This window comes from Sitophilus oryzae, unplaced genomic scaffold (assembly GCF_002938485.1).
Source record: "Sitophilus oryzae breed Bouriz unplaced genomic scaffold, Soryzae_2.0 scaffold_1586_pilon_pilon, whole genome shotgun sequence".
Classification (NCBI taxonomy): Eukaryota; Metazoa; Arthropoda; class Insecta; order Coleoptera; family Curculionidae; genus Sitophilus; species Sitophilus oryzae.
The window spans coordinates 188,070-199,555 of record NW_022146265.1 but is presented as its reverse complement, the minus strand read 5'-3'; the positions used below and the strand labels follow the sequence as shown (position 1 = coordinate 199,555).

The 11,486-nt window shown below is 30.0% G+C and overlaps 2 protein-coding genes across 5 annotated transcripts in view; both read left to right on the top strand.

Moving 5' to 3' along the window:
• Positions 1-156: 156 nt before the first annotated feature.
• On the top strand, positions 157-1,357 carry LOC115879724 (methylmalonic aciduria and homocystinuria type D homolog, mitochondrial-like). Its single transcript, XM_030896684.1, has 5 exons — positions 157-343; positions 454-608; positions 669-866; positions 926-1,145; positions 1,202-1,357. The coding sequence occupies exons 1-5, from the start codon at positions 196-198 to the stop codon at positions 1,270-1,272; spliced, it is 792 nt and encodes a 263-aa protein (XP_030752544.1). The 5' UTR covers positions 157-195; the 3' UTR covers positions 1,273-1,357.
• A 334-nt stretch (positions 1,358-1,691) lies between these two features.
• LOC115879807 (protein polybromo-1) overlaps positions 1,692-11,486 on the top strand; it is a 37,464-nt gene continuing 27,669 nt past the window's right edge. For 2 of the 4 annotated variants that reach the window (XM_030896810.1, XM_030896809.1), the window contains exons 1-12: positions 1,692-2,570; positions 2,620-2,728; positions 2,786-2,987; positions 3,046-3,224; positions 3,277-3,398; positions 3,458-3,625; positions 5,232-5,453; positions 5,512-5,793; positions 6,675-6,770; positions 9,190-9,351; positions 9,767-9,954; positions 10,124-10,255. In XM_030896810.1, coding sequence (XP_030752670.1) covers positions 2,448-2,570; positions 2,620-2,728; positions 2,786-2,987; positions 3,046-3,224; positions 3,277-3,398; positions 3,458-3,625; positions 5,232-5,453; positions 5,512-5,793; positions 6,675-6,770; positions 9,190-9,351; positions 9,767-9,954; positions 10,124-10,255 — 1,985 coding nt within the window. In that variant the 5' untranslated portion in view covers positions 1,692-2,447. The remainder of the gene's footprint in view (positions 2,571-2,619; positions 2,729-2,785; positions 2,988-3,045; positions 3,225-3,276; positions 3,399-3,457; positions 3,626-5,231; positions 5,454-5,511; positions 5,794-6,674; positions 6,771-9,189; positions 9,352-9,766; positions 9,955-10,123; positions 10,256-11,486) is intronic. The other 2 variants (XM_030896806.1, XM_030896808.1) reach the window with 2 other exon arrangements.

Below are 11,486 nucleotides of genomic sequence, written 5' to 3'. Positions count from 1 at the left end.
AACTTAAAAAAAAACGACTAAACGTATTAAAATATTTTATTGCTCAACAAGTCCTACAGAAATTTTTGTTTGATTCAAATATTATTTTTAATTAATTGACCTTGAAATTTTCCCATTTGGTTCAAAAATTGAAAATGTATTTACCAATTTGCTCTGTGGTGATCTATCAAAATTTATATTTGCGAATGTCAAACGATGTCAAGTCGTAGTTTTCTAAATTATTTAGCAAAATTTCAAAAAAACTGTTTTTGTAATGGACAAACATTTGTGCGGGGTTATTCCAAAAAAGTGAATAACTCAAATGGACCGTTTAAAATTGTGAAAGGAAGAAAACCTGAAGCAGGTAAGTAAAGCTGAAAGGTTTTATTTTGCTTTACACTTAGGTTAGAAATGATGCAACTGTTTTATAAAAATCTAAATAAACATGTATTAATTTTATTAAATTCCTCCCAGAGTCAACAGATTTAGTATGGAGAGACCCAAGTTTCGAACTGTTAGCATCAAATGGGTTTCCTTTGTTTTTACGAGGAAATATAGGACTTGCTTGGTACGATACACAAACCACATTAAAAACTCATCACGAACTGATAATGGAACAAATTGATGATGTAAGTAGTTTAATATATTATTAATATTTTATTTTATTTTTTCTGAAATATTAAAATCAGTCAGGTGAAAGTCCAGAAGCAGATATGATCCTTCGAGTTCAGACATGCCCCACAGTCTTAAGACAAACTGTTTGTGAATTATTCCCATACAGAACGCTAGAAAAAAGTGAACTTTCTGTTATAACTATTAATTTAAAACCAGATTTAAAGCAAGTAAGAAGTAATAAAGAGGTTGAAACTGAAAGAATGGCTCAAACAGTAAGATAGTACTTTATTTAAGGAAGTAGGTATATGATAATACTTATAACTTGTTTTAGTTTTTAATAACTGCCAAAAATATTTGTTCCAAATTAAGAAATAATGGTTACTGGGCAGATTTCATCAATCCATTCTCAGGGAGACCTTATTTAGTTCCAACTGGACCAAATGAATTGTATAAAACAGATGAAAAGTTTAGATGTTTGGATTTTCAAATCTTTGACATTGAAGAGTGTAAAATTATTTCAAATGAAGGTAGTGTACAAAAGAGGTTTATAGGTAAGTTTTATTATTAGATTAATTCACTGTTTTATATCTGTATGTTCTTCTTTTAGGTAGTCTTTTTACAAATGCCCCATGTAACAAGCATCATTTAAACGAAATTTTTACATCCCCGACAAATTAGAATTTCAGAAATTATAAGTAAGTCTTTTAAAGACAATGCATAAATGTATATAATTTTATTTAAATAAATATACATATACCTAGTATTTATTGTGTTATGTTACTGTGAGATATTTCCTTTGTGATATATTCTCAAGTTAAAACTGAAAGACAACACAAAAATAAAGAAAGGACTAGATTTTAAAGGATATAAAATTATCTACTGCTTTCAGTTTCTATAATGTTTTAAATTTTCATAATTTTAACCATAGATCGTATAGACACAAGAATAGATATCTATTCTGTGGTATAGATCTCAAGTTAGGAAATTTGGGATGACAGATGACAGGGTTTTTGACTTTGATAGCTTCCATTTCTTATGTGATTGCTCTATCTTTTTTGTATTCTTTTTTGTCCCATAAATCTGTCTCTCTCTAAACATCGTTAGCCGCCATTGTGGCTAGAACAGTATTGAGTGGAAGAATTGCTTGTCGCGCCTATTTTATTGTATTTTTGGAAACGTTTTTGAGAAAGCACTGTGAAGCCGTAATCGTATTGAAAAGAAATGTTATTGACGAATAGTAGTGCCTAAGTGAAGGATATTATTATAAATATATAATAGAGAACTACAAATGTCATTAAGAGTTAACCTAAAAACTGTGGCTTGGGGACCTCTGATATTTTATAGTTTGTTAGTTTTTGCGAAATCCCATCTAAAGCTGTTCCTTATAGGTGTGTAAAAGTGTTTGGAACTAATTTATCATATTTTGGTGCGTGTAGAAAACACATCTCGTATTTTTAATGGATTATTATAGTCAATAAAGAACTTGTATACATTGTTAGGACTGTGAAGTTTTGAGAACGTTACCGCCGTTTTCTAACATAAACTTTACAAATATTCGTATTTTGAGTTTTGCATTATGTGAAATACATCTATGTTCTCATTTCTTGATTACTGTAAATGGTAGTGAAGATACACGGGTGTATATTTTACTACTAAGTGCTTGGAAGGATTGTGTCCCAATTAAGTTGTTTGGTGTATTTTCAAGCAGTACGTGTTTGGGTTATAATGTTTTTATAGTACAAAATATATAATAATTTAAATATTAAAAGAAAACATTCCATATATAATTTAATCTGCTAAATATGATTTCATAGTAAAAGACTACTAGATTATGCGAGAAAACTAATTGAAACATGAGTAAGAGAAGAAGAACTAGCTCAATTGCTAGTCGTCAAGAAGAAGACTCTTTAGATTCCAATGAGGCCTCTACTAGTAGCGGGCCTACTCTGAAACGAAGAAAAAAGCAATCTGATCCCGTAAGTTAATATATTGTTACACTATTTATATTCTAACTGGATCTTTTAGATTGAGATATGTCACCAGTTGTATGATATAATTAGAAACCATAAGAAAAATGATGGTAGTCTACTTTGTGATTCATTTATAAGAGTCCCAAAAAGGCGCCAGGAACCAGGTAAATAATTATCATTATTGTAATTTTTGTAACTTGTGTAAGATGTATTTTTTTTAGGGTATTATGATGTAGTAAATAACCCTATAGATCTATTAAAAGTTCAGCAGAAACTTAAAACGGACGAATATGAGGATGTACGAGATTTGGAATCCGACATAGAATTAATTGTAAATAATACGAAAGCATTTTATAAAAAAAGTACTCAAGAATGGAAGGATTCGGATGAAATGTGGAATTTATTTTTGAATACTAAAAAGAAGTAAATTGCTCAGTCTGTTTTGTTAAGCTGCGAAAAATGTTAATATATTTATTTTTAGATTGCTGAATAACGAAGAGGATAAAAAACATGAAACAAAATTAGAAAGCCGACGGTCTAACTCTAAAGTTACTCCCAAAAATAAAGTGATAGTAAAGAAGCCAAATAGTATTACAAGAAATAATTCAAATCACAATAATAGTTTGAATAATTCTAATTCCAGTTTTAATGACAGTGAAGGTCTGTGTATGAATCAATTAATTTTTGACTGACTAATTTTTAATTCTTGTAGATTTTAATCCATTTGAAGAATTATTCAATATAGTAATGACTGCTGTGGATGACAACAAAAAATTGCTCCACACCCATTTTCAGTTATTACCTTCGAAAAAGAAGTATCCAGAATACTATGAGGTATGTTGTTTGCGATGGAGGTTGGTTAAAATATCTTTTCAATATGGTATATGTTTTAGGTGATAGAGCAACCGATTGATCTAAAAAGAATAGCAATTAAAATTCAACACAATCAATACTCTAATTTACTTGCTCTGGAAAAAGATCTCGTCGTAATGTGTAAAAATGCATGCTTATTTAATGAACCTAATTCTCAGATTTATAATCATGCAAAAGCACTAAAAAAGGTAATTATATAAATTATTTGTAAGTGAGAATCACAACTAAATGTGTATACAGGGTGTCCCAGGCTGAGCGTGCATTAGAAGTTTCTAGAGAGCTACAATATCTAGATCAGAGATTTTTTGCACATCGTTTTACAACGTGATCTATTGATTAAAAATATTTTCAATATGGCGGCACAATACCAGAAGTTGACAGCAACTTTCTTATTTTAAATGGGTGCCCTCGTTTTTTATTACATAATTAAATTCTTTGTAAAATTTTATGAATTTTGATATCAAACACTCTACCTAACATTAACCGTTTTTGAGAAAAAATATTTTTGGACAAAAAAAACTGCCTTTCAAAAATTAAATTGTACGATTGTCATAAAAGACGATAGCTGTCATGGAATTGAGCTATTAAAAAATTATCATAAATCATTTTTTTTAAATAGAAACCCCCTTTTTTATTTTACTAGTGAAAACGTTTTTCAATTCGTTACTTTTTGACTATACATGTTCCTATATATCTGATATAAATCGTTTTTAAGATATTTAAGATTTAGTTTTAAAACATATTTTTCTTCATTTTATCTAGCTTCCTTTGACATTAAGTGTCAAACAATCAGACAATTTGTTTCCTACTGTCAGAAAACTAATTATTTGAATTTCCTATATTATAAATACTGCCTGCTTAAAAGTTTAAAAAGTGTATTTATAACAATATATCTCGTATTTTCTCTCTTTAGTGATATCTAATAATTGATATTATTAATAATATACCGTATAATCCAAAAAAAAGACAGCGCAAAGATGGCTTGGAAATGATGATCGATGACTTACTGCTTTCTAAACAAAGTGTCACAATATGACATGTCCAGATCTATTGTTTTATATCACTTGACGTTTAAAGTCGTAGGTTACTGGTTAAAATCAAGAAAAATGTACGCTTTAAAACTAAATCTTAAATAATTAAAAACAATTTATTTTCGGCATAATCAAAAAGTAATGAATTCAAAAATCTTTTCACTAGTTTTCATTTTTCTAAGTGGGTTTCCATTTGAAAAAAATTATTTGTGATAATTTCTTTATTGCTCAATTTTATGACAGCTGCGGCCATTATTATGACATTCGAACAATTTAATTTTTGAAATAGATAGCCACATGTTTTCTCTTTATGTCACAGTGGCCGTGGTAATCACTAAATTTGACGTTTAGGCTATACAATTTTTTTTGAAAGGCAGTTTTTTTCGTCCAAAAATATTTTTTTCTCATAAACGGTTAATGTTAGGGATAGAGTGTTTAATATCAAAATTTATAAAATTTTACAGATAATTTAACTATGTAATAAAAAATGGGGGCACCCATATAAAATAAGAAAGTTGCTGTCAACTTCCGGAAGTGCCGCCATATTGAAAATATTTTTAATTGATAGATCACATTGTGAAACAATGATGTGCAAAAAATCTCCAATCTAGATATTTTAGTTCTCTAGAAATTTCTAATGCACGCTCAGCCTGGGACAACCTGTATACAAGGTGACAATGAAATTGTTACATGGGCTCTCATTGTATTTTTTTTTATTGTATATACATAAAAGATCTTAAAATCGAAACAATCTTTATTACAGATTGTAAATCAAAAAAGGATAGAAATAATGGAACAGGCCAGTAAACCTCCGCCACCTCTTCCACCTCCAACAAATAGAGGTATTAACAAGTTCAGTGAACGAATTAAAATACGGAAACAAAAGAATTATAGTGCAGCAGCTGCACAATTAAAAGATGAGGAATCCGACCATGATATCGAAGATGTAGATAACGGGAAGCCAGTTGAGAATCATAATGATTTTGTAAGTTTTACCATGCTCCTCAGAAGGATTCTTGGTTTACATTTTCTTAAATTTTTAGGAGTGTCCCGATCCAGATAATCCACAGTGGAAGCTTTTTGAAACTGTATGTAAATTGGAACATCCCAATGGATCGTATTTATCAGATCCTTTCTGGAAGCTACCCTCTAGGAAGTTTTACCCAGATTATTACAAAGAGATTAAAAATCCAGTTTCGCTAACCCAAATCAAGAAAAAGTTAATGAACAAGGCCTATGGTACCATTAGCGAAGTCGCGGGAGATTTGACTATTATGTTTGAGAACGCGAAAAAGTACAACATGCCTAATTCTAAGATTTATAAGGTAATAGTTCATATATACCGGGTGTGTCTCAAAAGTGGCTCACCCCTATATCTTTTATTTTTTCAGATAAAAAACCAGATTGGGTATGTTACTATGTGACATAAATTAGGATTGATTGACATATTCAAGTGTTTATGATCACTTCACCGGAAATGATTACAACTTTTGATTTTTAAATAGCACAGTCAGTATTTTTTTACATTATTCAATAGAAAATGACACTCTGAATAGAATGACATATCATATGCCAACTTTTGACATTTTCTCTTTTAAAAAAATCCTATTTGAAATTTCAATCTAGAGTGTGTTAAAAACATTAATTTTTAATCAAGGAGCTTTGGAAAAATAGATTTGATGGTCTAATGTTTTTCATGTCTTTTCCTGGCCGGTTAAAAGATGCCCAAATCGTCGTCTTTTTAATCATATCTCAATTTTTTCAAATGGATTGAGGGTGGCTCATTAGCATATTTGGAAATTTTTTTTACAAATAATTTGCCATATATACCATACACTTGGTATTTCTAGTCAAATTATCGTTATGAAACGTATTCAAATAATTTCAAATAATCCATATAAGAAAATGTCAAAAGTTGACATATGATATGTCATTCTATTCAGAGTGTCATTTTCTATCGAATAAAGTAAAAAATTACCGAGGGTGTCATTTAAAAATCAAAAGTTGTAGTTATTTCCGGTGAAACAGGAAGTGACCGAAAACACTTGAATACGTCAATCAATCCTAATTTATATCATATACTAACATACCAAATCTCGTTTTTTTATCTGAAAAAAATAAAAAAGGTTATAGGGGTGGGCCACTTTTGAGACGCTCCCGGTATAGTTGTATCATTATTACTATTTTTTTCTTGTAATTTTTATAGGATACCGTGAAACTCCAAAAAGCAATGCAGGCAAAGGTCCAAGAACTACTTGATATCGATCAGGTAACACTAAAGAAAACTAACAAACATTGCAAGGTATGCTACTGCACTGCTTCTTGTTTTAACTTGTACTACAACAGTTCTTCAAAGAATTGAAACGTCATAAATGCTATTGCTTTATTAATTGCTTGCTTATGCTTATGTGATCTTTAATGTTGTTATTTAATCAACAGCATGCAATCAACATTCATTTTTAACACCTTTAGAAAACACAATTTAATTATGGAACTTTTTTTAAATGTTCAGGAGGAAACGTAACTAAAATTGTTCATGCGGTTCTGTTCGTCGTTCATTCATGTTCTCGCATCGACGCATCAACGCATAGTGTATATAGGGTTTTAAACACTATTTTCAATATTGTTTTTTTTTCAAAAATTTGAATATTCTTTATTTTTTTTATATACTAAAACTTCCAGAGTTTATTAACACATATGTATATACAGACGTGGTTATCATAAATTTGTGGTCCGTGTACTCTAATGGAAATCAAATATGTCAAAAGGGACAAAAAGTGAGCAGACATATTTCTCTCTTTTACTATTATTATTTCTTTGTGCCTATGGTTATTCTAAAGAGAGGATACAGAGTTGTGTCTGACTGTATTGGATCGTTCAACTTCTAACTTTTAACAGCTTCTTTGTTTTGCCCATAAAAATACAGACCACCGATTTAAGGTGACCCAAGGCGGTATATTTATAAAAATACAATCATAACATAGAATTAATACTGGTAATTATTAGTAATTGACATAAATTTTAGAAAAAAAATGTATAGTTTGTGACTAAAACTTAATTAAAGAAGGTTCAGCTATTGTTCAACGTCACGTCATATATATTGTCGAACTCTCTTAATCATTTGACAACCAGATGAGAAAGATTGGTGACGTCATTACGGCATTTCGTAAATTACTGCACATTCTTTCTAGTAATTATTGTCATTATTTGGGGCTATAATTTTATTGACGGACATCGATCAATGTGAAAATTAAAATTTGATTGTTGCTGTAAAACAAAATTCAATTTTTTTATTGCAAAAAGGTCTCAAAGATTTGACCAAAATGAACAAGAGCTCATACTAAGCTTATAATTATATTTTCTCGAGAAAGAGGCGCTGGTAGAACACTCTTACCCGTGTACACCGTATATGAAGTAAGTACAATGCAAAGATGTAATATTTCTATGTAAAATACAAATTTATAGCGTTTTTAAATAATATAGCGAATTGCTGATGCTATACAAATAGGAATTTCAACAGTCGAAAGGATTGGAATTAAAGGGATCATAACTGATAAAGAGTTCAAGAAAAAGTGCCGAAAAAGCGGAACTCGCTCAATCCATAATGTAGGAACGTACTTAAAATTTTCTAAACAATATGAACTGATCTCAGACACACACTAAAACTCATATTTGACAAATAATGATGACGTAACGGTGAACGATGGCTGAACAGACTTTACTTTCTCTTTATCTATTTTAAGTAAGTCTTGGATTACTTTGTTCAGTTGTAAAGATATATTTAGAGGTGGATAGGATAGCCAACCTAAAGTGAATTAATGTCAATTAAGCTACCTTCTAAGTTCTCTTAATAATTGAAAAACACCTTTAGTATCTTTTGGGAATACATTTTGACTTTTATGATGTAAGCACGGACACTTTTTTTTCTGTATTAAAATCTATTCTCGATTTAATATCTATAATATGTTAATAATATTAATTTTGTTGCATGCTAACACAAATGAAGGGTCCAGGGGAAAAACTTAATAAGCACCAATTTCTTAATTTTAGGATTTTACAATATTATAGTAGGTCTAACTGTTCCCTAGAAAATGTATAAATTCTGTAGGGCAATAAGTTGTTAAATCCTACGGTATATGCCTAGTAAAAATATAGAATACACGGATCACAGAATCTGGTAACTACCAGCCGTCCAGTACTCTTCTGTAAAATTAGTAAGATGGCGCTTATCATGTTTTTCCCTGGACCCTTCAAATGTAATCTGATTTACTAAAAAAGACGATGGCGGCATACGAAAATTTGTTAAAAGTTAATGAAAATAACTTATATTGTTTCAAATTCATGCATTAATCCTCTTGATTGTGATGTACAGATGTGCCCAGTGAGAACGAATATCAGATTTTGACAAATGACATGAACAATGACAAGAAAGTAAGGCAGGCTTTCGAATTAAATTGACAGAAAAGTTGTCGTTAATGTCATACATTCTTTTGGGAGATAAACTATAACCAGTACCTGTATCGTTCATCAATACTGCCAACAAAATAACATTCCTAGTCTAGCATTTGCAGTCTTAAGACATCAAATTAGAACAATTCCTTTGAAAATTTCTAAACGTAATTTCTGAGTTAAAATATTCTGATCCAATTGTCTTTTTTATGAATCACTTTATAGTATATTAGGTCACAAGAATAAACTTTATCTTAAAATTTTAATTATAGAATAGTGACGTGGATTTGGATACACCATCTAAGAAGAAAGCTGGGTCTAAAGTTAAAAATGTAAGTCCTCTGGGTACTCCTCTCAGAGGTAGACCTCCAAAGGATTTTGTGCCATTAAAGAGGAGATTGCATGCTTTGGCGAAATACATGTTGGATTTTACTGTAAGTATAATGTTTCCTAACATTTGTATACATTAACGTTATTTTTTTAAAGATCAATAGTTTTATTTGTTAAGGCAGATTCTGACGACTCGTGTACTTCGCAAGTACGCCAATATTTGTATACTTGGCAAGTATACTATCTTTGTAGACAACATTTTTTTTTTCAACCAGCTTGGCGCTCACGCTCTGCGACGGGTGACAAATAATTGCACAAGAAAACCAGTCGCACAACATGGCAAAGTATATCCCAATAACAAATTTTTGTACAAGTACACAGTATAGTCGTCAGAGTCCGCCTTTACACACAAGTAGTTGTACAGAAAAATAAATTTAAATTAAACAAAAAATGTTAATATAATTCAGAGTAATAATATAAATATTGTGTTCTAAATAAAATTAATTGAATTTTTACTAGTGTGAGGATGGTCGCCAACCTATGTTAGCTTTTATGGAAAAACCATCAAAGAAACTGTACGCTGAATATTATGAAGTTATTGATGAACCCATCGATTTTTTGGAAATTGAAGCAAAAATAAAAGGAGATCAATATACTTGCGAAAAAGACGTCGTAAAGGATTTTCAACTGATGTTCTCAAATTGCAGGTATTTTTTTATTACTTTGTACAGTCCCAGATAAAAGCAGGGATTTTTTATTGTAAATTGTTATTGTATTGTAGTTAAATTTATTCTTTGTTGTTCAATGAGATATTAAAGAAACTTGACTTCGTTTTTATTGATTAGTAATATACTGATTTGTGTTTTTTGAATATAGACAATTTAATGAAGAAAATTCGCCCATATATGATGACGCAAATCTGCTCGAAAAACATTTAATGGACAAAGTAGGCCCTTTGCTGTTATCTTCGGCAGAGAAAGAGAAAAAAGAGAAAGCTACTCCTAGAGTGTAAGTTAAAAATTTAATAATTGCTAGAAGTTTTAACAAACTCTATATTGTATGTTAAGAGTATATTAATGTCAAAATAAAGGATTACTCATCACGGATTTTCTACTGTGAATAATATATCTATATTTATTATACCGGGTGCGTCTCAAAAGTGGCTCACCCCTATAACTTTTTTATTTTTTCAGATAAAAAAACGAGATTTGGTATGTTAGTATATGACATAAATTAGGATTGATTGGTGTATTCGTTTGTTTTTGGTCACTTCCTGTTTCACCGGAAGTGACTACAATTTTTGATTTTTAAATGGCACCCTCAGCATTTTTTTACTTTATTCAATAGAAAATGACATTCTGAATAGCAATATCATATCAGTCATATCATATGTCAACTTTGGACATTCTCGCTTAATATTTTTTTTTTAAATTCAATCTAGAGTGCCATGACTGTGTTAAAAACACTAATTCTTCATCAAGAAGCCTTGGAAAAATAGATTTGATGGTCTAATGTTTTTAGTGTCTTGTCCTGGCCCATTAGAAAATGCTCAAATCTTATTTTTAATCATATGTCAATTTTTTCAAACGGAACGAGGGTGGCTCATTAGCATATTGGGAAAAATCATTTTTTTACGAATAATTTGATACCACACACTTGGTATTTCAAGTCAAATTTTCGTTACGAACCACAAGTTATAATTTCAAATAAACCATATGCGAAAATGTCAAAAGTTGACATTCTATTCAGAGTGATATTTTCTATCGAATAAAGAAAAAAAAATCCCGGGGTTGCCATTTAAAAATCAAAAGTCGTAGCCATTTCCGGTGAAACCTGAAGTGACCGAAAACAATTGAATACGTCAATCAATCCTAATTTATGTCATATACGAACGTACCTAATTTCGTTTTTTTCACTAAACAAATAAAAAAGTAATAGGGGTGAGCCACTTTTGAGGCGCACCCGGTATATGTATGTCTATATTTTGAATGATATTTGTGTCAACAACTTAATCATGTCTTTATTTTTTGATTGTATAATTCGATTGAAGTTTATTTCTTATAAAAATAAGTTTGTATGAGTAAAAACAGTTTTAGGGTTAATTTCAATCGATTAAATTAAAATTACATAATTGTAATTATTGAAAAATATATTTAAGTTGTTCTTTCAAAAAATACGCATATTAATTAGTTAATATATTAGTTTACTATGGAAATCACAATCGTACTAATGTAGTGTC